The sequence below is a fragment of the Balaenoptera physalus genome (assembly GCF_965194825.1).
Source record: "Balaenoptera physalus genome assembly, chromosome: 8".
In the NCBI taxonomy this organism is placed as follows: Eukaryota; Metazoa; Chordata; class Mammalia; order Artiodactyla; family Balaenopteridae; genus Balaenoptera; species Balaenoptera physalus.
In genome coordinates this window covers 48,494,778-48,520,594 of record NC_138887.1, presented here as the reverse complement: position 1 = coordinate 48,520,594, position 25,817 = coordinate 48,494,778, and the positions used below count along the sequence as shown (strand labels likewise).

The 25,817-nt window shown below is 41.7% G+C and overlaps 1 protein-coding gene across 3 annotated transcripts in view; it reads right to left on the bottom strand.

The window, feature by feature from the left end:
• Positions 1-25,817, bottom strand: part of LOC309665919 (uncharacterized protein) — a 186,769-nt gene that overhangs the window by 135,943 nt on the left and 25,009 nt on the right. For all 3 annotated transcript variants that reach the window (XR_014266754.1, XM_082472815.1, XM_082472816.1), the window contains exon 2: positions 11,950-12,071. Coding sequence is in view for 1 of the 3 variants with exons in the window: in XM_082472816.1 (XP_082328942.1) it covers positions 11,950-11,964 (15 nt within the window). In the remaining 2 variants the exon portion in view is untranslated. The remainder of the gene's footprint in view (positions 1-11,949; positions 12,072-25,817) is intronic.

Below are 25,817 nucleotides of genomic sequence, written 5' to 3'. Positions count from 1 at the left end.
TGCCCACCAGAAATATAATGCAAGCCACATATGTAATTTTAAATTCCCTATAGCCACATTTTTAAAAAAGGTTAAAAAAAAAGTGAAATGAATTTTAATAACATCTTTTATTTAACTCAATATATTCAAAATATTATCATTGCAACATGTAATCAATATAAAAATTCTTAATGAGATATTTTACATTCTTTTTTTGTACTAAGTCTTCAGAATTCAGCCTGTAGCTCACACTAACAGCATATCTCAATTTGGATCAGTCACATTTCCAATGCTCAGTAGCCACATGTGGCCAGTGACCATCGTATCAGATAGCATGGCTCTATACAATCAAAGATACTTGTGTATTTTGATCCATTATTAACTTCCTATTATGGGCAGAGGAAGGTCCAGGTCTCCTAACACTGTACTTTCTCTCTCACAACTTCATTTACATCATACTTTTTGATTAACTAAATAGTCAATATTTACATTATATACCCATGCAAATATTAATCACAGCCAAGCACTATAATGTGCTGGGATAATGCTTCCCTTCTTTTTTTTCTTTTTCTCTTAATTTAATAATCACCTTGTTTTTTATTAGCTTGCCTATCTTTATAACTATTATACTAACTGTTCCACACTGTCCAATGGCCTTTCAGTACAATATTCTACTGGTCAATCCCATCAGGCAATCTATCAGTTCACATTGGTCTCCCATCTTCCACTTTCTTACTTGATACTTCATTTTGGTCAATAACTCATCTTCCGGTAGTTTTATACAGTTAAAAAAAAACAAACCTAGTACAATGTTCAGACCACCCAAAGCAATCTACAGATTCAGTGCAATCCCTATCAAATCTCAATAGCATTTTTTGCAAAAATAGAAAAATTTATCCTAAAATTCATATGGAATCTCAAGGGACCCTGAATGGCCAAAATTATTAAAAAAAAAAAAAAAAAAAAAAGAACAAATTTGGAGGACTCACACGTTATGATTTCAAAACATATTATAAAGCTACAGTAATCAAAACAATATGGTGCTGCCATAGACATACAAATCAATGAAATAGACTAGAGAGCCCAGAAACAAACTTCAAATGACCTTTTACAATATACCAAGACCACTCAATGAGGAAAGGACAGTCTCTTTTACAAACAGTGCTGGGAAAACTGGATATCCACATTCAAAAGAGTGAAGTTGGATCCTTATATATACACCATGTGGCAAAGGACATGAATAGACATTTTCCAAAGATGCTATACAAATGGCCAAGATGAAAAGATGCTCACCATCACTAATCACCAGAGAAATGCAAATCAAAACCACAATGAGATATCACTTCATACCCATTAGGATGGCTACTAGAAAGAGAGAGAGGAAAGAAAGAAAGAAAGAGAGAAAGAAAGAGAGAAAGAAAGAAAAGAAAGAAAGAAAGGGAGAGAGGAAGGAAGGGAGGAAGAAAGGAAGGAAGGAAGGAGGAAAGGAAGAAAGAAAGAAAGAAAGAGAAAGAAAGAAACGGTGGGAGGGAGGCAGAAAGGAAGGAAGGAAGGAAGAAGGAAGGAAATAACAAGTGTTAGCAAAGATACAGAGAAACTAAAACCCTTGCGAACTATTTGGGATTATAAAATGGGATGGAAAATAATATGGCACTTCCTCAAAAAATTAAAAATCTAGAACTACTAAATGATCCAGCAATCCCACTTCTGAGCATATATCACAAAGAATTGAAAGAAGAGTCTCAAAGAGATATTTGTATTTTAGGGTTTATAGGAACATTATTCATAATAGTCAAGAAATGGAAGCAACCCAAATGTCCATCAATGAATGAATGAATAAACCAAATGTGGTATAAACATGTGATAGAATATTATTCAGTCTTCAGGAAGGAAATCTTGTCACATGCTACAACATGGATGAACCTTGAGGACATTAAGCTATGTAACCAAAGCCAGTTGCAAAAAAAACAAATACTGTATGATTCCACTTATATGAGGTCTTTAAAGTAGTTGAATTCGTAGAAACAGAAAGTAGCGTGGTGGGGGAAGTTGGGAAGGGGAGTTGTTCTTTAACGGGTATGGACTCTCAGTATTGTAAGATGAAAACATTATGGAGCTCTATTTCACAACAGTGTAAAATACTTAACATTATTGAACCGTATACTTTAAAGTGGCCAAGGGCTTCCCTGGTGGTGCAGTGGTTGGGAATCCACCTGGCAATGCAGGGGACGCAGGTTCGAGCCCTGGTCCGGGAGGATCCTGCATGCCACAGAGCAGCTAAGCCCGTGCGCCACAACTACTGAAGCCCATGCACACCTAGAGCCTGTGCTCTGCATTGGGAGGGGGCACCCCAATGAGAAGCCCATGCACCACGGCGGGGAGTGACCCCCACTCGCTGCAACTAGAGAAAGCCTGTGCGCAACAGCGAAGACCCAACACAGCCAAAAATAAATAAAATAAATAAATTTATTAAAAAATTAAAAAATAAAATGGCCAAGATGGTAAATTTTTGTTACATGTTTTTTACCACAATAATAATTTTTTTTAAAAGGACTGGTACAATAACAGAAGACTTGGTGATGACAGCTCTCAACCCACCTCCTGAGTCAAGCTGTTCCAATCTGTACTGATTGCCCTCTATATCTGACGCATAATTGTCATCCTGGGATCTCCCTTCACCACTCTGCAGGAGATTCCCTTCCCTTCTCCGCAGTGATGGATCTCCTGTATTCCTTGTCTTACTCTTTCTTGGCTTATTTACTCATCAATATGGAGTGATCCTCGAGGAGCTTCCTGAGAAGGGGGACTTTTTGCAATTTTTTAACATTTGCCTCTCATTTTCACCTTTTCACTTGACTCATAGTTTGGCTTCTATAGAAATCTAGGTGGGAAATAAATGTCCTTCATATTTTTGAAAGTATTTCCCATGGCCTTCTAGCTTCCAGTGCTGCTATTGAGAAGTTCAAAGCCATTTTGATTGCTGATCACTTGTATGTGACCTGTTTTTCTCTCCCTGGGAGCTTGTAGAATCTTCCATATTCCCAAGGTAATGAAATTTCACAATTATGCTGGAGGTATTTTTTCACCCATTGCACTGGGGAATTATTGGGCCCCTTTAATCTCAAAATTCATGTCCTTTAGTTTGGAAAGATGTTCCCCCCTTCATGTTCTCTGCTCTGTCTTTCTTTCTGGAACTTTTATTGTTGGGTTGTTGGATCTCCTGGACTCATCCTCTAATTTTCTTCTTTTTGTTTTATTTTCAACTCTTTCCTTTTTGCTCTACTTTCTAGGAGTTTCCTCAACTTTTTAATCCAACGCTTCTTTTGAGTTTTTCATTTCTGGTATGTTTCCAATATCCAAGGATTATTTTTGTTTCCAAACATTACTTTTTATAGCATCCTGTTCTTCTATCATGGAAGGAATATTTTCCCTGAGGATATTAATGTCAGGTTTTCTTCTAACTGCACAGTCTTTCTTAGAAGTTGCTTTTCTGTTTATTTTGGACATTCTCATGTTAGCTGCTGTCCTCACATAGCTGCTGTCTGCTCATGTTTAAAAGCAGGGGAAGAAAGGGATGATTGGAAGCTTTAAGCTTGAGGATGGGGCTTACTGACTTTGAGCTTCATTGCAGAGTGATCTGGGCAATATGGTGTATCTTTATGTCTTTCTGCTTACACAGATATGATTCCCTTCAGTATACGCTACCCCTACCTGGAGGATGAAGGCCTGACTGCTGAGCTCAGGGAGCCAAATGGAAAAAAATCTTTAGTATGCATATGCATTATTATGTGTATAATTACTATTTTCAGTACAGAATCCGTGCCTTCACCTGTGTCTTGCATTCCCAGCCCAGATACACTGATCCTCACATCTCTTACTGCCCTCTCCTCCCCACCCTAATACTCATGTTTCCAGTTGTCAGATGCTGAGCCTTTGGGCATCCCGGGTTAGAACAGGTGACTCTCAGCTTTCTCCATGGTTAGTTTAGGGTTCAGCTTTCCTGGGTCTACTACATCAGTTGTCACTCTTCCACCTGCATTTCTGCTTCCAAAATGTTAAGAGCTTTTGATTCCTCTTTTATTTGCTCCATCTTTATAACTTTTTGCCTTAAAAGGAAATCCCTTTCCATAGTTTTAGTGGAGTTTTAGAAGGCAGAAAAATTATGTGTTCAATCTACCATACTAATCCAGATGTCTCCAAAATAAATCTACTTTTAAAAAGAAAAGAATTCAAAACACATAATATAGTATGTTCTCATTTATGTGAGAGAGAGAAAAAAAAAAAGATGAAACTATATGCAGGCTGATAGATACACAAAAGATTTCTGGATGACGGTACTGTTACTTTACACTTTGTGGCCTTCTGTGCTGGTTGATTTCATTTTTAAAACCATAAGCATAAATAATTTGTAAAGAACTTGTTTAAAATTACATTTTAAAGACCTGAAAAAAATAAGGTCATCTTTAAGAAGGAGAGCATGTCACAGGCAAGCACAAACCTCCCTGAACTTGTTACCTGCTCTAGCTTGTCACTAGTATCAGAGACGGTTAGAAAAAATTGTACAACTAGAATGCACACAAGCGCTATGTTTGGTTTCAGGAATCTTGGAAAATACTCTTCCTGCTTAGGCCACTCTGCTTCCAAGTATAGAAACAACCGGGATCTTGACTTCTAATCCAGAATAAGAGGAGTATTGTAAAACAGGTCAGGCCAGACCACATTGGCTCCTGGAGTACTTTTGCCCAGACTTGCCTACTCCACTTAATACATCCTCACCAGGCCCCCTCCTCCACCCCTCCCCCCTAGCTCAGGGACACATTAGCTAGGTATTCCCAACTAACTGAAACCTGAATATGTCTGTCTGAATGATTCATGTATCACATAGCCAAAGCTGCTCCAACTCTATTCCCATGGAGCCTTCATTCTTTTAACAAACATTTATTTGTGGCAGAAGATATAATGATTAACCTATCTAGACTGATTTGGTTCTACTATCTAGCTACTATTTGGACTCTGCTATCCACTAGCAAACTACTCAACTGCTCTGTGTCACAACTTCCCGATGTATAAAATGGGGATAATAGTGATATCTGCCTTCCAGGCTCCTGGGAGGATGAAGTGAACTGATAGACTTGTAAATGGTTATTGAGCACCTACCCTACACCAGAGGTGGTTCTAGGTCCTCTGGGTACAGACAGAAGTCATCAAAATAGAGATTCTTGCTCCCACAGAGGCCTAGTAGGAATGACACAATTCAGTTTTTTTAAAAAAAGACACAAATAATAACACGTGTAATAAGGTCCATAAACGAAGAGTAAAAGTGTGGTAAAAGTTACAATAGGGGACCTGTTTTACGACTAATTCTCATAGCTCAGGCCTGAATTCAGTGATTACACAACAAAAGGTACTCAGAAAAAGCTTCCTCTTTGCCAACACTTGAAGCATGTTATAGACTCTTCTATTTAGGATTGCATTTTTAAAAGAAAAATCTCATTTTATAAAAGTGTGACAGACCATTGGAGTTTCTTAATAAACAAGTAGACAGACTCCAGTGTGCCTGTGCCTTGGAGAAAAAAGAGCTGTGAGTGTTATTTCTTCCCCCCAGCTAAAGCACAAGTGCCTGTGTGTTCTCTACAGGACTAAAAGAATGGCTAACACTTTCTAAGCACTAAGGGCAAAGGCACCACATGCCTTACCTCAGATCATCCCTAGCTTCACAATGTCAACTTTCTTGTTCTTGGGGACACTCCCAGATGCCCCAGGGAGGATCTCAGAACCTCCCGCCCCATCTCTGCCTCAGGCCAATACTTTGTTTGGCCTATTGAACATATACTTGATGAGGTACCCTACACCGCAGAACCCAACCATCTACCAATCTTAGATCTTCTCTGTGTGTAACTTATAGCGTAAAGCAATTTGCGATCATGATTTATAATAGTATAAAACCCTTGAGATGATCAACCAAAAAGTCTCAGAGAGCAGCTTAATACTATTAATCCCACAGGTAAAGGAATTCAGTGGACTATGAATAGCTATAGAGCTCCATCTTATTTTTCTGAGTAATCTAGGGTTCAAGCCTTAATGAAAACCATGATAGTCTGTGGTCTCCAGTCTGACTCTGTCCCTGGCTTTCATGGTCAAAGGGACTTCCCCAGCAGCTCAGTAAAAGAGAGAGAGGAAGGGTAATTTACAAAGTACTTCCCTTCCCTACAGTCACGAGGCCCCTGCTATTTCCTATCTGAGACACTCAGATTATAAAGTATTGATGAAGATGGCTGAGACTGAATGTAGAAGTTACCTTATGATAAAGAGAACATAAAAGACATACATGTATATACATGTGCCCAACTAAATGTAAGTATGTGAAAGATGTGCCTGTTATTTCTTCTTGGGTAATTGGAGCCAGATGAGACACATCAAGAGGAAATTTAAGGAAGAGTTAAATATAAGTTTCATTCATTCATTAAACAAATTTTTAGTGAGGACCTACTATGTGCCAGGCACTGTGCTAGACACTGGGGGAACAATAGTGAACAAAAACAGTCATTTTATCTGCTCTCATAGAACATACAATAAGGGGGGAAAGACTGAAATCAATCAAGTAATTCTGCAAATGAGTGTGTGAATTACAGACTGATAAACATACACGATGGGGGGCAGGGAGTGGTTCTAGGAGTGCCTATAACTGGAAGCAGTTAGGAAGAGTTTTTTGGGGAAAGTGAGCCTTGAGCTAAGATCTGATGGGTGAGTAGGAACTGACTGAGCAAAAGAAGAAGAGATTAAAAAAAAAAAAAAAAGTATCCCAGGCAAAAGAGCACCATGTGCAAAGGCCCTATGGTAGGGAGGAGCTGATACCTTCGGGAAACTGGAAGAAGCACAGAGAGGAGAATGGTACAAGGTAAGTCTGAATAGCCAGAACTTGCAGGGCACTGGAGGTCATGCCATGTGGTACCTCCAACCTAACAGCCCTAGGGAGTCACTGAAGATTTTTAACCAAGTGGTAGAGAGAGAACAGAATCACGGTGTGAAAAGTTCCGTCTGAGAACAGACCAAAAGTTATGGTCCAGGTGAAAGATGGTGGAAATTTAGACGGGTGGTAGCGGTAGAGAGAGAGACAGTAGTAAATAAATCTGAAAGTTATTTACAAAGGAAAACTGACAGGACTTCTAAAAGATCACATATGGGATGATAGGGGGAAAAGGTATCTGCAGTGAACACCGGGTTTTTACCTGGAGCTTGAAGAAGGGAGTAACATTGGGAAGAGCTGGGAAGAAGGGGAAGCAGGTAAGGAGGCACACCTTGGAGCTGAATGGGTGGCTCTGTCTTTCCGAAGAGGAACATTCAAGCTGCTTTATGGTAGGAGACAACGGGGGAGGATCCCTCCCCTATGCCCTCACCCACAGTTGGCCACTGCTTTTATAGACAAAATGCTAGACCAGGAGTCAGGAAACTCTGGATCCATTTTGGACTTTGCCACTGATTAGTCGTATGCTCTTAGGCAAGTCACTCCACATCTCCAGATTTCAGTTCCCTGAAAACTCCTCACCCCTTCCTCCCATAACAGAATCTCTGGAAGTGCTTATTAAAATGCACATTTATAGACATTTGTCTCCATTGGACTATGAGCAAGCACAGAGTGAAAGACTGCCCTAAGGTCGTACAGGTAGTAAGAGCCAGAATGAGAGCTCACATCAGGTCTGACTCACCCTAAAACTGTAAGAGAGGAGTAATGGAGGAGAGAATGGAGAAGGTACCAAACAACAGTATCACTAGTGAGATGGCATGATGTAATAGGGCCAGGTCTGGGGGAAAGCTGTAGCTGTCCTTCCATTCCCTGGTGGGACAGTGCTGCATTTAAGTTTCATTTTTCCATCATTTCCCCCTGTTGACCCAGGGCAGGCACCACCGCACCCTCAACCAGAAACACACACAAGGTTCTCACATTTTACAAGATAATCCTTTAAAAAAGCCCAAAATTTCCCTTTGAAACCCACTGGAAGAACCAAATCTACCTCAGCTCTACCGTGAAGCAAATATTCAGCCCAGATACCAGTAACATTTTTTAAGGAATTTCAGAATGTTGACTCTACAGAAACCATGACAAATATGTCACTGAACCTTTGAAAAATGAGGTTGACATAGCAAGCTGTCATATGACTTATAAGATGCTTTCAAGAGAGTCATGTGAAATTAAAGAGAATTATTCAAAAGCATGAAACTCCCAAAAAGAAATTATTTCATTAGAACTGATTTTTAAAAATTATCCACGTACATAATTTCTAGGGACTTCCCTGGTGGCGCAGTGGTTAAGAATCCACCTGCCAATGCAAGGGACACGGGTTCGAGCCCTGGTCTGGGAATATCCCACATGTCGTGGAGCAACTAAGCCCGTGTGCCACAACTACTGAGCCCACGTGCCTAGAGCCCGTGTTCCGCAACAAGAGAAGCCACCGCAGTGAGAAGCCCGCGCACCGCAACGAAGAGTAGCCCCCACTTGCCGCAATTAAAGAAAGCCCACGTGCAGCAACGCAGACCCAACGCAACCAAAAATAAATAAATAAATAAGTTTATTTTTTAAAAAACTTATTAAAAAAATAATGATCTATAAAGTAGATCTGAGTTTCTAGGACACTTGGAGATTTTGAAGGTCTTCATTGTTTCCTGATGGTTTCCAACAGGCTTATTGTGTTTTTCCAGCTAGTCTGGAATAAAGTCTAGTACTTCCTTTTGCATTCCCTTCAGTGCCTAGTACATGCTAAACATTTAGCATCATTACCATTGTACCATATTATGTGTACCACAGCACATGATAATAGTACTAAGAGTAAGCATTGATTGAATACAAAATACTTCACATGTATTATCTGATTTGATCGTCACAACAACTCATATGCATGGGGAAACTGAGGTTACACAGTTAAGAAATGGCAGAGCTGAAATTCCCATCCAGGGCTACATGATTCCCCACCTCCACGAACCTATCCCCCATGACTCATCTCTTCCCTTCCTGTTTCTTCCTCTCTTTCTTCCAAATGTATCTCATGCTCTCTTAATCACCAGCATAGTTATAAAAGCCATAATCTTAAGGGAAAACTATGACTTTCCTATCAGTAGATGAGACTAAAAGTGCTAGATCTTTTTTAGACAATCTTAAAAACACACACCAGTTGGTATAGCAATTCCATTGCTAGAGATATAATCAAAGGATACACTCACACAAATATGCAAGGAAACCAAAACTATAGAGTAATGTTCAGTACAACATTATTTATATAGAAAATGACTGGAAATGACCTAAACATCCTTCAATAAGAGACTGGCTAAATAAACGATGTTAGTTTTTATGGAATATTATGTAGCTTTTTAAAAAGAATAAGGTAGGTGTGTGTGTGTGAATATGGAAAGAACTTCAAGAAATATTAAACTGAAACAAAAGAAACAGAGCATTACATATACTATGACCTCAACTTTGATTAAACTAAATAACAGATATGCATGCGTAACAGGGCGTCATTTTTTAAGTATTTCCCAACGTATGTGTGTTCCCTCATTGGCAAACTTGTTTCTCTCCCTGAACTCTGCACTGAGCATTTAGACTAAGGCATAGCACGGGAGTTGGGATGGAGGAGGACATGCCATAGGAGAAGTCCCCAACAGACAGGAAGGAGACGTAAAATAACAGCCCAACCTTCAGGCTCAGTGAGCTGTGGGAAGAAGAGAGACAGAGAGGAGAGGCAGAGGGTCACACATGTGTATTATGGAGATCCTGCCTCCCAAGCCAAAATCCCAGATGGTGGAATGGTCGGAAACACTTCAGGTGATAGAAAATGAAATAGTTCCCTTTCCATTCATATTCTGTTTCTGCATGAAAAATTAAAATAATACTTTGTTGGAAGAAACCAATAATTTCTTCGATTTTGTCAATCACCGATGAGCTCCCCAGTACCATATCCAAATCAGAAAGGACTCAAACTCTTTAAGAGTTTAAATCCCACTGAAATGGTAGTATTAGATTACCTCTTACATTACATACATCACAAACAATTTCCTAAATCAGAAGATTTTAGTTATAAAAGATTCATCTGGGGACTTCCTTGGTGGCACAGTGGTTAAGAATCTGCCTGCCAATGCAGGGGACAAGGGTTCGATTCCCTGGTCTGGGAAGATCCCACATGCTGCTGAGCAACTAAGCCCGTGTGCCACAACTACTGAAGCCCACGTGCCTAGAACCTGTGCTCCACAACAAGAGAAGCCACCGCGATGAGAAGACCGCACACCACAATGAAGAGTAGCACCTACTCAATGCAACTAGAGAAAGCCTGCGCGCAGCAGCGAAGACCCAATGCAACCAAAAATAAATAAATAATTGTTTTTAAAAAAAAAAAGATTCATCTGATTCCTTCATTCAACACATTTTTTTTTGAGAGCTGATCATGTACTAAATACTTTTACAGGGACTGTGATACAGTGATAAACAAAGTCCCCACCTTCCAGAAGCTTCCATTCTAGTGAGAGAGATGGTCAATGAACATGCATGCAAATAGATAAATTATATCAGCTAGTGCTAAATGCTAAATTTATACATTTATTTTTTATAAAATTAAATCAGGCATGAGCTATCAAGCCATGAAAAGACATGGAGGAAACTTAACATGCTTGTTACTAAGTGAAAGAGATCATCTGAAAAGGCTACCTACTGTGTGATTCCAATAACATGACATTCTAGAAAACACAAACCTGTGGAAACAGTAAAAGGATCAGTGGTTGCCAGGGGTTGGGAGAAGAAAGGGATGAATAGGTGGAATACAGAGGATGTTTAGGGCAGTGAAACTATTCTGTATACTGTAATGGCAGGTACATGTCATACATCTGTCAAAAACCATAGAATGTACAATACCAAGAGTGAACCCTAATGTAAACTATGGATTTGGGGTGATAATAATGTGTCTCTGTAGGTTCATTGACTGTAGCAAATTTACCACCCTGGGGCAGGATGTTGATAATGCGGGAGGTTGAGGGGTGGGGGGTTGAGATTATGTTCCACAAATTTTGCTGTGAACCTACAAATGCTCTGAAAATTGAAGTCTAATCTTTAAAAAAAAAAAAATCAGGTAAGGGAAAACAGTGAAAAGGGGTGGGGATTATTTAGAACTGAATTCTCATTGGACTCTTAGCAAATAATTTTTATTTTAAAGTGTTTTCAGAAGATAAAATTGCTTCCACAAAATTAAAGTACTTTGTCTTTTAATGTTTTTTAACAACACCAAATATAGAAGGAACATGAGCAAAGGAGTCCTGTAGAAGATTAACAAATAGTAAAAATTATGGGAGGGTGAGGAAAGTTAGGTGTGATAGTTAATTTTGTGTCAACTTGACTGGGCCACAGGGTGCCCAGATATTTGTTTAAATATTATTCTGGGTGTGTCTGTGAAAGTGTTTCTGAATGAGACTAACATTTGAATTGGTAGACTTAATGAAGCAGATTGTCCTCCCCAAAGTGGTAGGCCTCATCCACTGTATGGAAGGCTGGAATACAACAAAAAGGCTGAGTAAGGCAGAATTCACTCTCCCTTTCTGCCTGAATGCTTGAGCTGGAACACCGGTCTTCTCCTGCCCTCAGATTGGAATTTAGAACCTTTCCTAAAAGCATGAGTTTTGGAATCCGACAGACTTAGATTTGAATTTGGCTTTGCTACCTCCTAGTTGTGTGATCATAGGTGAGTTAACTGACCTCTCTGAACTTTACTGTCCCATCTATATAATGTAGATTATTGATTTGTACGAATGGATTTGTTCAACAAATGTTTCCTAGCCATCTCCTATGTGCCAGATGCCAGAGACATGAAGATGAACAAGATAAAGTCCTCTACTCTACAGAGGTGCCCACCCTACTGGGGAGACACACATAAACCATCATTCTAATACCATATAATAATTCAAATAGACACATAGAGAATGGCGGCATCTCACCTGTAGTAGAGGCATCCAGTGCTCACCTATGTTCCATTTTCCTTCCTTCCAGCCCCATGAGAGGATTACACTTCTGCCCCCTTGCAGCTAGGCAGGGCTATGTAACAGGGCTTGCCAGTGGGCTGAGAAAAGGAGTAACATGGTTACCTCTGGGTCAATACATTTAACCGCCAGCATGACGCTCTCAGTATTCTCTTCTCCTGCCACATCAACCAGAGAAGCCATGTGTTCTGGATGGTACAATTACAGGATGGTGGAGTCTCCATCAACAGGTCACTGAAGGGAGCTCCCAAGAGAATGACCCAGACCTAAAGCAGACTTTGACTGACCAAACAATAAACTTGTGTTAAGCCACTGAGACTGTGGGTTATAAGTTACTATGGCATGATCTAGCCACACTCATTCATAAACCAACCTGCAAAAGGCATTCTGAAAGAGCCAGAGACTAACAGAGTGCTAAGTGATGAGTGAGAGAAGAGCCAGGGGAAGAGTTGAGAAAGAATCAGCACAACAGAGAGGAAGGCAGAGCAAATGCTTGGAGGGTTGCAGTGGCCTGGGAGGGTGGGTAACAGCAAATAGTCCGGGGGTGCTAGAATGCAAAGCGAGAAGGAGAGGGCAAAAGAGAGACAGGGGAAGTAGGGAAGACCAAACTGTGGAGGGCCTCGTGGGCCATGTTAATAGCTTGGCCTTAACCTGGAGGAGATGAGAGCCATGCAGGGCTTCTAAGCAAAGGAGTGACATACTCGTCTGTGGTTATGTAGAGGAGGGATCAGGGCAGGACTAGAGGCGGGAGACCAAGATGAAACTAAACAACTTATGGAAAGTACCTACTGTAGTACCTGCCAGACAGAAGTACAGCACTTCCCTTTTCCCTTCCCCTGCCCATATATTAATGTAGTTTTAGAAACTAGCCAACCCTGTAGCTTAGCAATCTTACTTTTAGGACATTTTAGAAATAAATGTGGGGCTTCCCTGGTGGCGCAGTGGTTGGGAATCTGCCTGCCAATGCAGAGGACGTGGGTTTGAGCCCTGGTCCTGGAGGATCCTGCATGCCGCGGAGCAGCTGAGCCCATGCACCACAACTACTGAGCCTGCACTCTAGAGCCCGCGAGCCACAACTACTGAAGCCCACGCACCTAGAGCCCGTGCTCCGCAACAGGAGAAGCCACCGCAATGAGAGGCCCATGCACCGCAATGAAGAGTGGCCCACACTCGCTGCTCCTAGAGGGAGCCCACGCGCAGCAACAGAGATCCAATTCAGCCAAAAATAAATAAATATATTTATTTTTTTAAAAAAAGAAATAAATGCTTCATTCTGTAAGAATGTATGTATAAGGATGCCTCCTGCAAACTTGCCTATAGAGTTAGAGTGTTCATCAAGATGTTCATCCAGAAGAAATTGGTTGAACCTAGAGATTATCAATACTAAGTGAAGTAAGTTAGAAAGAGAAAGGTAAATACCATACGATATCACTTATATGTGGAATCTAAAATATGATACAAATCAACATACCTACAAAACAGAAACAGACTCACAGATATAGAGAACAGACTTGTGGTTGCCATGGAGATGGGAGGGGATGGAAGGAATGGAAGTTTGGGATTAGCAGAGGCAAACTATTATGTATAGGGTGGATAAACAATAAGGTCCTACTGTACAGCACAGGGAACTATATTCAATATCCTGTGACAAACCATAATGGAAAAGAGTATGAAAAAGAATATATATATGTATAACTGAGTCACTTTGCTGTAAAGAAGAAATTAACACAACATTGTAATCAACTATACTTCAATAAAATTTTAAAAAAAGAAAAAGAAATTGGTTGAATAAATCATGAAACATGCTATAGTACCTATTATTAAAAAGAAAAAAAGCTACGTTAACTGACCTGGATGGGGTATTCACGACATAGAGTTAAGTGAGAAAAACAAGTTGCAGGGTAATGTGCATTGTATGATTTCATCACTTTAAAAAATAAATGAATAGGTAACTCAACCCTGTATGTGTAATTTGGGTGCCTGTTTGTATCCATTCATGTGAGCCCGTGGCAGGGAACACCGCTATTAACAGTGGTCATCTCAGTAGGCTGGCAGTCTTGCTGTAGTTACAATAATGTTTGTTAGTTTCATAATTTATTTTTTAATTAATAGAGAAATGAAAGAAAGACACTATCCTGGAGAACTGGAACTGGTAGGGCTCTTCCTGTAGTGATTGTCAGCAATTGCAAAGGCAGAAAAACCAATTTTCCAGTTAGAAAACCAAGCCAACCTCTTCTGGTTGAAGTTTCCTCTTCCCACTGGAATGTAACTGTTTTTAAATTGAATGCCATACCTTGAGTTCTCTGTGATTACTAATTCCAATGGATTGGACCCAGACTCTCAGGGGATATAAACAGATCCAGACCTTCAATGCTAGTTACTCCATAAGAGGAAGCCCTGTTCACTTTAAGGAAATGAATGAGGCTTCCCATCAGGATAAGCAAATTACTTTGGGCTGTGGGGAAAAGGCAACCAACCTTCCAAAAGATTTGTTGGCCTTAAAAAACCAAGAACATGCAAATCAAGCTGAATCACTGAAAGTTCTTTGAGGGCTAAGGCCAAGGCCCTGGTAGGTGCTGATAAACTGAATCTAAATTAAAGCAAAGCACTAACCTCAGATATAGTAAACCTGAGTTCAAATTCTCCATGTTCTCATTTGCCAGCCTTTTCCACGAGGCACTGTGAAAAATAACATCCCCCGTCTTTCCAGACACACAATCTTAGGAGATACTAACATACTGAATTTAAGGTGTCTGTGGGGTATCTACGTGGAAATATCCACTGAACACTGCATACGTCTAGACTGTCTGTCTAGAATGCAGGAGATCGAAGTCATGGACATACACTTGGGAGTCATCTGTGTAAAACAGAAAGAAAGGGTAAGTAAAGCCACACAAGGAGGAAGGAGTGAAGAAGAGCATAGAGGAATGCCAAGCAGGAAGGCATGGCAGGAGCTTCAGATATGCCAGTGGGAAAGTCAGATTAGGACTAAAATGCTTTCACTGGATTTGGCAACAAGGAAGTCACTAGGGGCTAAAGCTGTTCAGGGTGGAAGCCGACAGACTATCTCCAAAGCAAAGTAGGCAGCATTACTAGCATTCTGAGAGATCCAGGAACCAAGGGGTATCTTAAGTGAAGTTTAAAGTAGGTAAAAGTAAATTTCATTTAATTAATATCTTTCTGAATATCAAAGTAGTACATGACCAATGCAGATAACCTGGAAAACAAAGTACAAAGAGGGAAAAAAGTACCACTTATTCCGCCTTCCAGAGAGACCTACATTTTTCCTGTGTATTTGTATTTACATCAGGGTGTGGACAAGAATAGCTCATCTTGTCATGTGACAAACATAGTCTGTATTGGCTCAATACTTTGAAAACCTATTACTTAAAGATACTTGAGAAAAATTTAGAAGGATACTCTTATGAAATTGGAGTATACTAAACCTTTTTATATATGTCACAAAATACAGAAAGAAAGGATATAAAGTTTGCTCTATAAAAATCTAAATTTTCTGCATGGCAAAAGAAAAATGCACTATAAACTAATATAAAGATGAATTATAAAATAAAAATACACATGAAGAACAGAAGTTTACCTTTTGGAGTATATCAAGAGCTCCTTCAAATCAATATGAAAAGGATCAAAAACCAACAGAAAATCAAACAAAGGATATAAACGTAGAGTTCGTGGAAAATGACATAAAAATGGTTCTCAAATAGCTTTCCAGATGGTCCATCTTACATATAACAAGAGAGATGCAAGGCTTCCCTGGTGGTGCGGTGGTTGAGAGTCTGCCTGCCGATGCAGGGGACACAGGTTCGAGCCCTGGTCTGGGAAGATCCCACATGCCGCGGAGCAAATGGGCCCGTGAGCCACAATTACTGAGCCTGCGCATCTGGAGCCTGTGCTCCGCAACAAGAGGCCGCGACAGTGAGAGGCCCGCGCACCGCGATGAGGAGCGGCCCCCGCTTGCCGCAACTAGAGAAAGCCCTCGCACAGAAGCGAAGACCCAACACACCCAAAAATAAATAAATAAATAAAAATTAAATTTATTAAAAAAAAAGAGAGAGACGCAAATTAAAACTACACTGGGACATGTTTTTCCCTCATCAGTCAAAGATCAAGACTGATAGCATCATGTGTTGACAAGAGTATGAGAAACAGGTGTTCTCACACCTTGCTGGAGGGAGCATTAAATGGGTACAGCCTCTATGTGTCTCTGGCAAAATTGCCCATATCCTTTGAGTAACCAACTCCATTTCTAGGAAACTATCCCATTATACCCTCACGTGTGTGAAATCACGCATGAACAAAATTATTCACTGTAGTTTGATCTGTAATAACCAAAGATTGGAAACAACCTAAAATTCCATCAGTGGGGAACCGGTTAATAAATGGAATACGAGGGCTAAGAGGAAGGAGGCAGCCCTGTATCTCCCACAAAAGAATGATTGCTAAAACATGTTCAATAAAGAAAGCAAGGAGCAGAACATTGTCATCCATGCACCGCCATTTACGTAGAAGAATAAAATTAAATCATGGGAAATATTGGGACTTCCCTGGCGGTCCAGTGGTTGACTCCGCGCTTCCACTACACGGGGCGCGGGTTTCATCCCTGGTCGGGGAACTAAGATCCCACATACCATGCGGCAGGGCCAAAAAAAAGATCATGGGAAATAAGAACATTTTGTTTATCAGTGTATGTTTGGAGTATTTCTGGAAGGAATCACCAAAAAAAAAAACAGTAGAAGTAGTTACCCCTAAAGAGGTAAACTAGTTGGCTCAAGTGGCGTGGAAGTGACTTCTTTTTCACTGAGTATCCTTTGGAACCTTTTGAATTTCATGCCATGGCTATGTGTTACCCATGCAAAAAAAAAAAAAAAAAAAGTAAAAATATAATATTTTAAAACAAAGTGAAATCTATAAGCCACTTTATTTGTCTTTATTTTCTGGTGGCCATTTCTATTTTTTTCACTGTCTTCCTTCTTTGTGCTTTGTCTACCTTGATCCTTGTCTCTGTTTCCCTTCTCTTCCCTTCTTTCCCTTGCCACACCTCTGTTAAATACAACAACAACAACAACGACAACAAAAAATTACCATCTGCTGACAATTTAGTATATACCAACAACCCTGCTTTACGGGTGTGACTTCATTTAATTCCCACAACCACCGTGAGAAGGAAAGTTGTCTTTGCCGCAGTTTACAAATGAGGAAACTCACGCACAGGGAACTGAAGTGCTTTGCCCAAAACCACGTGAGCAGTAAATTGATGGGGCTGGGATTTAAACCAAGTCTGTCTGTGAAATCCATGCTTCTTTTAGTAAACAGTACTGCCTGCAATATGAAACAAATATCCATCCATATATATTTTTAAATTGTTGGTCAAAGTATTATAGTCTTTGATTTAAAAATCAAGTGTGGGACTTCCCTGGTGGTCCAGTGGTAAAGAATCTGTCTTACAATGCAGGGGATGCAGGTTCAATCCCTGGTCAGAAAACTAAGATCCCACATGACGTGGAGCAACTAACCTGGCGCACCACAACTAACCTGGCGCACCACAACTACTGAGCTCACGCGCCTCAACTAGAGAGCCTGCATGCTACAAAATAGAGAGACTACGCACTCTGGAACCCGCACGCCACACCCACAGAGCCCATGCACCCTGGGGCCTGCGCAGCACAACTAGAGAAGAGAAAACCCACACGCCACAACTAAAGAGAAGCCCACGCGCCATAACGAAGAGCCTGCGTGCTGCAATGTCTCAACAAAGATCCCACGTGCCGCAACTAAGACCCGACACAGCCAAAAGTAAATTAAATAAATAAATAAATAATAAATATTTTTTAAAAAATAAAAATAAAGTGAGCACAATATTTTATATGACTTTTAAAAAGCACACCTACAAAGAAAATTTCACAAATTAAACTGTTTTTTATTTCTAAACACTTGATGATTATTTTTGACAAGTCATTTGAAAGGAGAACTCACCTCTCACTCACGTATCAGCCCTGAGCACCTAGTGCTTAAAACTGTGCTATTCACTGGCATTGAAAGATGAAGCCCTCAAGAAATTCTCAGTCATTCCTGGTTGGGGAACTAAGATCCTGCAAACTGCGTGGTGCAGATGAAAAGAAAGAAAAGAAGGAAGGAAGGAAGGGAGGGAGGGAGGGAGGAAGGGAGGGAGGAAGAGAGGGAGGGAGGGAGGAGGAAGGAAGGAAGGAAGGAAGGAGAAAGAAAGAAAGAAAGAAAAGAAAGAAAAAGAAAGAAAGGAAGGAAGGAAGGAAGGAAGGAAGGAAGGAAGGAAGGAAGGAAGGAAGGAAGGAAGGAAGGAAGAAAGGAAGAAATTCTCAGTCAATTGCAGAGAAAGCAATAGTAATGTTTATCTGGCCCCTCTAATGTGCCAGGCGGCGTGCTAAGCACTTTACATAGGTTCCAACAACTGTACAACAGAAGGTACAATTTCTACCCAACGTTTTGTAAATGAGAAAAATGAAGCCTGGATGGTCAATAATTTCCCAGCTGACCACAACTTGTAGAACACAGAACAGTAATTTGAACCCAGGCAGTTTGGCTCCAGAGCCTGTGCCATCACGACACTGCCTGGAAACTGATCAGTACAGTAAATGACACTGCAGTAGAACCCAGAGGAGAACCCTCACTATTCCTGGAAATGGGTCAGCAAAGGCTTCCCGGAGGATCAAGGCATGGTCTGAGTCTTAGTGGAAGTTCAGAACAGAGAGACGTCATGGCATCCGCAAGATGTCATTCTACCCTGCACTGAAACTGTTATGAAAAGACTTACATCCTTTGGAGAGAAAGGGAAAATTGTAGCCTAGAGCCTAATGTGACCTGCCTGGGAGCTGTGCCATGTAGTGAAACTAAGTTTCTGTCAGGGAATTTTATGTTTTACTCAATATTCTGAAGTTTGGCTATGACACAGTCAAGTATCAACACGTTCCAGTCATCAGGCGGGTTCTGTTAGAAGGCAGTAGGGGTTGGATTTAATGGCACTGTTTGTTTTCCTAACGCAATGTCCTAGAAATATGCAACAGAACTGTAGCAGAGATGAATCAAAAGAAGGATGCAGTACAATAAGATGCAATGCCAAGAATAACAGTAGAAGTGATTCCTTGTGATTCTGGTAGTTAAGAGCAAAACTTATGACATAAGCAGCAATCTTTGGGGACCCTAAGAATGTTTCAGGGCTTTCTTCATCCTGTCCACTAAATGCCCCAGAGCAAGAATCTTGATTCATCTGCTCTGGTCGAGATGGAACAGTGACAAAGCAGGGACCTCTAAGCCCATGGGCTGCCGCCTTGCTGTGTCTAATTCTCTCAAAGTGACCAGTCTTCAGTCCCTAACTTGGCCATGGCTCAAGAGCCTGGCTCAGGGTCTGCCCTGATCCACTAAGGCATGTGCCAGTATCTGGCTGGGGAAACACAAGGGTATCTAAGTCTGTAGAACAAACATTCTGCCCTGTGCACATCTTTACTCTCCCAAACTCAGCTTGTAGTCTGTGTCAGCTTGTTCATAGATACAGCAGCCTTCATCTGGGGACATAGGAGCAGCATGCTTTGACCAGAACAATTTCTTTCCTTAAAAAGCTTTATGGCCAATTGCCTTTGAAATGTAAGCTTAAATAACCTTTGCTATATGCTTTCCCTATACTCCCTACATAGTACCCATATAATAACCAGTCTCTAGATTGCATTGATTTTGGCCTTTAAAATATCATTCTATCCCCTTAGGCCCACAGGTAGGCTGGAAGATATTTAATAACTAGTTTTCTGGGGGCCCTGGTTTCTAGCATTTGCCAATTTCCACAGTGTAACCACTACTGCCCTGTCTAATATAAAGCTACCAACAGGAATCACTGAAGGCAGAGTCCGGAGGAGAGGAGCACAGTTGGCTCCTTTGAGGCTGAACCATCACACCTCTGCCTGGGCTCCATGCTGTTCTTGCGCTGAGATGTTTCCTCAACAGCCTTCAAACCCACCTTCCCTCTCCAATTCCCTGGGGACTTCTGCCTGTTCATTAAGATTAAACACTTTCATTATGTCACTGCCCTCCTCAAACTATCTTCCTTGGCTCCCTATTCCCTTCACTTCCCCCTAGCTTTCAGAACCACCCTCCATAATCTTGTCTACAAACAAGGATTGTTAGGCTTAACCAATAAAAATGCAAGATGCCCAATTAAATCTGAATTTCAAATGAACACGGAATACATTTATAGCATAAGTATGTTCCATGCAATACTTGGAATATATTCATACTTAAAAATAATCTGTCGTATATCTGAAATTTATCTGGGCATCCTGTATTTTACCTGGCAACACTACACCTAACCTAACCACCACATTTTACTTCTCCCAAACACCAGGAAGCTTCTTCACAGTTCCAGGAGCCTGCATGATCTCAGGTATGTCATTTAATGTCTCTGAGTTTCAGTTTCCTCATCCATAAAATGAAGCTAATAATTGCCAGTTCTATAGAGTGGAATTTAAATGAACTAATGTGTGTAAAGCATCTAGGCCAGTACTTAGCATTCAACAAATATCTGATTGACACCCCCCCCCCCGCCACCTACCATGTCAATCCTCAATTACTTGAAATACCTTAGAAGGAAAACTATACTGTGGTTACGGAATCCAAGGGCCAGGAATCTTCCTAGGACATCACCCTGTATGTCCAAACTCTCCCAAATAGGTGCTTCTGATTGTATTTTTAAAGAAATCAGCAGCAGAGGTTGGGGTTAGGGCATGCTGAAATACCCAGTAGCAGCCAATTCCAGCATCTCAGAGTCCGCAGGAGAGACCAGGGCTGTCTACCTCTTACCCAAACACATCCCCCAACCATCATCAAGGGAGGGCATCTTCTTTGCGGTAGGTCTAACTTTCAGCTCCCACAGGAAATGCAGTTTCTTTGCACAAGCAACACAATCCCAATAGGTAGAAACACAACCAGAACTGGAGTTGGAAAGGGGAGAAATGTTGCAAGACTATAAACTCCTTATCAAGATGTACATTTTTCTTTCTCTGTAGAACAGACCCCTGTAAGGAATCTCAAGGTACTAGGGGAAATGAGCCACACAAGATGAGAAGAGATGATGACACCATCACCTTTGACAACTCCCCAGGCATCCTAAAACCAAGAGCAATGAGCTACTGATCGATGCCCTGCACAAGGGCCAACCGCAGCTTGGCTATGTCAAATTACCAGAACCAGATGAAAAGCAAGCACCAGTTGAACTGCAAATTTCACTTTCATGATGCCAAATAATCAGCACGACTTACTGATTTACAGATTACGCTACTCCACAAACAATTGATAAGTTAACCCCCTGGGAAACTCAGTGAATGTTTTAAATACATCTTATCCCCATTAAGATATGAACTCTTTTTCCAGGGAACAGGGAACAGTGTGCATCTGCAGCAGTCATCAATAAACCTCACTTGATGTTTCCCTTCTCAATTCTGACTGGTTTAGCTGTAGCCATTGTTTACATCATCTCTACTCAGAGAATAACCCAGAATGTTATACATTCAAAGCAGTATAAAAAAAGAAAAGCAGGTTATAAAACACTATGTATGGTATTTTTCTATTTCCCATACATTGATAGATATATAACTATCAATGTATAAATGACAAGAGTGATTACAGCATAATCAATGATTACCCCTGGGTGATAAGATTATTGTGCAATTTTTTTTGGCCTAACTCTATTTTCTCAATTTTCTACATTGAACATGTATTACTTGGGTAATTTTTTTTTAAGTTAAAAACAATTAAATTGGGATTTCCCTGGTGGCGTAGTGGATAAGACTCCACGCTCCCAATGCAGAGGGCCAGGGTTCGACCCCTGGTCAGGGAACTAGATCCCACATGCGTGCCACAACTAAGAGTTCGCATGCCACAACTAAGAAGCCCTGGAGCCACAACTAAGGAGCCCGCCTGCTGCAACTAAGACCCGGCACAACGAAATAAATAAAATTTTTTTAAGTTAAATTTTAAAATATTGATCTGTTCCTGCTTATATGATAACTAAGAAATCTGCTACCTCCTTGCATTGATATGTCTGGGCTTTGGCGTCTTCCAAATCAGTTTAGTCTGCCTGAGGCCACCAAGATCCAGGGCATGTCAAAATGGGTGGCACCTCAACCAAGCACAACAGGTCTTTGGGTGTGAACTAGAAGACAGCATCAGACTTTTGGACTTTCAAGAACTATTTCTTATTTAGAGTCTCCCACTCCTACAGTTCCATTAAGAGTAGGCTCTGGATTATTAAGCATAGCTAATGTACATCCACGGAATCGCAGAATGCTGGAGCGAGGAGGGAATTTACAGAAATCTCTCTAATGGAGCCCTGAGCTGGGAGAGTACTTTGCCCCAGATCCTCCAGTTGGCCAAAGGATTTTGCTGGTAGCAAAAAGCCCCAAGTTCCTTTTGAATCCTGCAATCTAAGACAAGCCAGGAAGGCCAGAGGGATCTTTACACGTCTGGCCGACAGAGTGGCCGCGCAGTATCAGATGGAAAAAGGCCAGAACCTAAATCTCTTCTGACACCTAACCGGGGCCACAGTGAACAAATTTAACACAGAGAAAGGAATATATATTACAGCCTCTTTGCTGATTGTCCTTGGACAAGAGAATCTGAGGCAGTTAGCAGCAATTGCTTAAGTACCGAGACTCCAAACAAACCTCTGGGGATGCAGTCTTCCTTTCTAAAAGTTCATCACCTCCCAAGAAAAGTATCACCAAAATACAGTTTCAAATGCCAGAGTGGAGAACACCATTTCCATCCTGATCACTCGCCAAGCAAACAAGTATGGTAGATCATGCCTTTCCTCCTGTCACCACCTCTCACCCGCAGGAAAGTAGCACATAAGAAACATGACCTCCAGAGTGGGCCATCATCCCACGGAGTCCTTGAGAGACACAATACTTGTGCTCAGATACAGACCACTGTGGAGACCCCCACAGCACAGGGGGAGCTACAGGCCTGGCAGACCAAAGTGACAGCAGACCACAAGCCCAGCTTCCTGAGTCCCAAGGCCTCTCTAAGGCCACAGTGAGGACAGCACCCCCTGGAGCTGTGGCTGTTGTCTGCAGGTCAAGGACTCTGCACTACATTTACTCACACCTATACGTAGGTACATAGAACTCAATAGCTTGAAGAAATTACCTGTGATTCTTTGACCTGCTTACCTGGATCTGACTTCTTCTGTAATATTTTTAATCAATCCAGGTGGACCTTCCTTCAGGAATAATAAACCCCAATGGCTCAGTTACAGAGTGTTCAACATGTCCAAAGCATATCATGGAAATTATTCCACCATGAAGACTAAAGAAACTTTCCCTACCTTCATGGATTCAGCTTGCTGAGGAGAACACCCATGAGGTGTAGTTCAGAGAGACAAAGACCTTCTCTTTTTTTGCAAATAAGTAGCCAAAAGGGCAGGGAAGAGAGGTAAAATACGTCATAGCCAGGCCCGCAGAATCCCCTGGTCTTACCATTACTTGTGATGCTTTCAAATGGGTTATTAGTACCTTAATTTTGAGGAAAAAAGAGTGGAAGGAACCAGCCAGTGGTTTTGCATGCTTACTTTCTGTCTATGACACTGAACTCAAGAGAACTGAGACCTTTGGAGAAACCAAAGATGGTTCAAATGACTCAGAATAAATAACTCAGTGCTCCTTGCTGATAAGTTGAAGTTTCCTAACTGTAAAGCAGAACCAGCAGCCACCAACAGAGAAGGCCTACCCCACAGATAGAAAAGAGATAAAGCACTGAAACTCAGCCAGAGGGAACCTCCCCAGCCCTGCCACGCAGGATGGTGGGGTTCCTTCAGGATCAGCCAAGTAAGATGGCATCACCAACCCAGCTTCTTGGGCACTCTCTTCCAGGCCTGGAGACCAGAGGAAAGGGGACCTGGGGAGAGGGCTGGTCCCCAAGGAAGGGGAGTCTTCACTGTTGTCCCAGGAGAAGCCACTTCCCTCCTAAAATGCATGGGATTTTCCACTTCAGCAGGAGACGGTAACTTAGCACATAGCAAAACAACGAGGGCACAGGACAGATGACCTCCCTGCACAGCTGTGGATCAGAATCCCAGCACAGCAGTCATGCCCCTTCCTAACAGAGGGAGAGCTGCACCCAACCCCAGCACACCTTTGCCCTCCAAAAAGCTGAGGCCAGACCAAGAAGTCTCTGGGAACTACAAAAGGACATCAGAGCTGAGGTTGTGAGGGCCGGGACTGAGACTGGGCCAGCCTGGGAACTGCCCAGAGCTTTGGTCTCCAGGCCTGGCTGCCCTCCAAGAGCAGCCAGCCCTTTCCAAGTAGACATACCACATGTCCCTAATATTGTCTCTCCAAGTAATACAACCACTTTTCTCAAAGCAAAGACATTTCCCAGAGCCTTACAGGCCTGGCTGATATCTGCTGAGTAGGACTCAGTCCCGGAAGGAGCTGTTAAATAATCCACTGTTTCAGTTTATAGACTTCTTATGACTTAGTGACAAGTAAAACAACATTCTGACAGCAACTGCAAGTTCCCTAGCACCCGGTGACTTCTCTTTTTCTTGGGATACTCCCTCCTGCTAAATCGCAGAACCAACCCACCCCTACCCACCGGAATAAAGACAGAGGAGTGCAACCCCACATTTTAACCTATGAGATGTGGACATCACCTCTTCTTCTGAGAGCTTAACACTAATTGGAAGTTACTTTTTCCCCTGCACCTCGAATGCAGTGACAGACTCTCTGAACTGGACTCCACAACATGTAGGAGGGCAGTCATGGGCAGTAATTCTAAGGAGCACAGACAGGACCAGCCAGCCCTAGATAAGGGTAGAGGAAGCAAAGCTACCTTGCTTTTCCTTCTTCCTCCCCAGATACTCCCATTTGTCAGGCCTCTCTTGGTCTCAGCTGGTAGTCACTTCAAATTACTGATGGTGCAATCCAGTCGTTGAGGTTATTAGTTAATCAAGCTGACAGCATGGCCTTTCCTGGCCATTTGTACATATTAAAATATGAGGGATGAGCTCTCCAAGAGGAAAATCCACTGAGATGCAAAGGAAGGATGCTATCATGGTGGAGCTACAGATGCTGCATTAATGCTTTGGAGCAAAGGAGAGCCCTTTTCTCCCATTAGCAAATGCCAGCCCAAGGCCAGGATACTAATAAAGACCCTAGATGCTAGCAATGTGCAAGGTGGTGGCAGTGTCCTCCCATCTCCCCACACACATGCATTCCTACCCTCACACAATTTGCCCTTTCCTGGTTGCCAGAGCACAAGATCTGGGATTAAGTCAGGCCCCCTCACACTCGAGGGCCACGTTCAAAATTTTGAATAATGATGATGACCATGGACAGGGCAGGCTGGGAGCTTCTGTCATAAAAACACTTAGCAGAAAGCCTTGAAAACAGTGTAGCAGCAAGACACAAGCTGGGCTCATTATCTAAATTGAGAGACCAGGTTTGGGGGTCTTAATGTTCTTTAAAAAAATAGAGAGAGAGAGAGAGGAAATCACTTCTTTTTTCTTCATCTTCCACTTAACTTTCAGCAAAACATGGAGTCGCCTTTCTTCAGAGGAAAAAAGACTGGGAGACCAGCTGACCACTGCCATAGTAGTCTGGCTCATTCATAAGCAAGACTCCACGTGGACTGCCTGACAGAGCTGAGCTGGAAGAGTTTTCTCCAAGGCAGAGACCCCAAGCCTAGGAATGTTCCAAAGAGCAAGTGTTAATTGCAGGATTACTATGCTCCAGGGATTTTTCACACTTCATCTCTCTCAGTCTTCACCACAGCAATGTGGGAAGAACTGC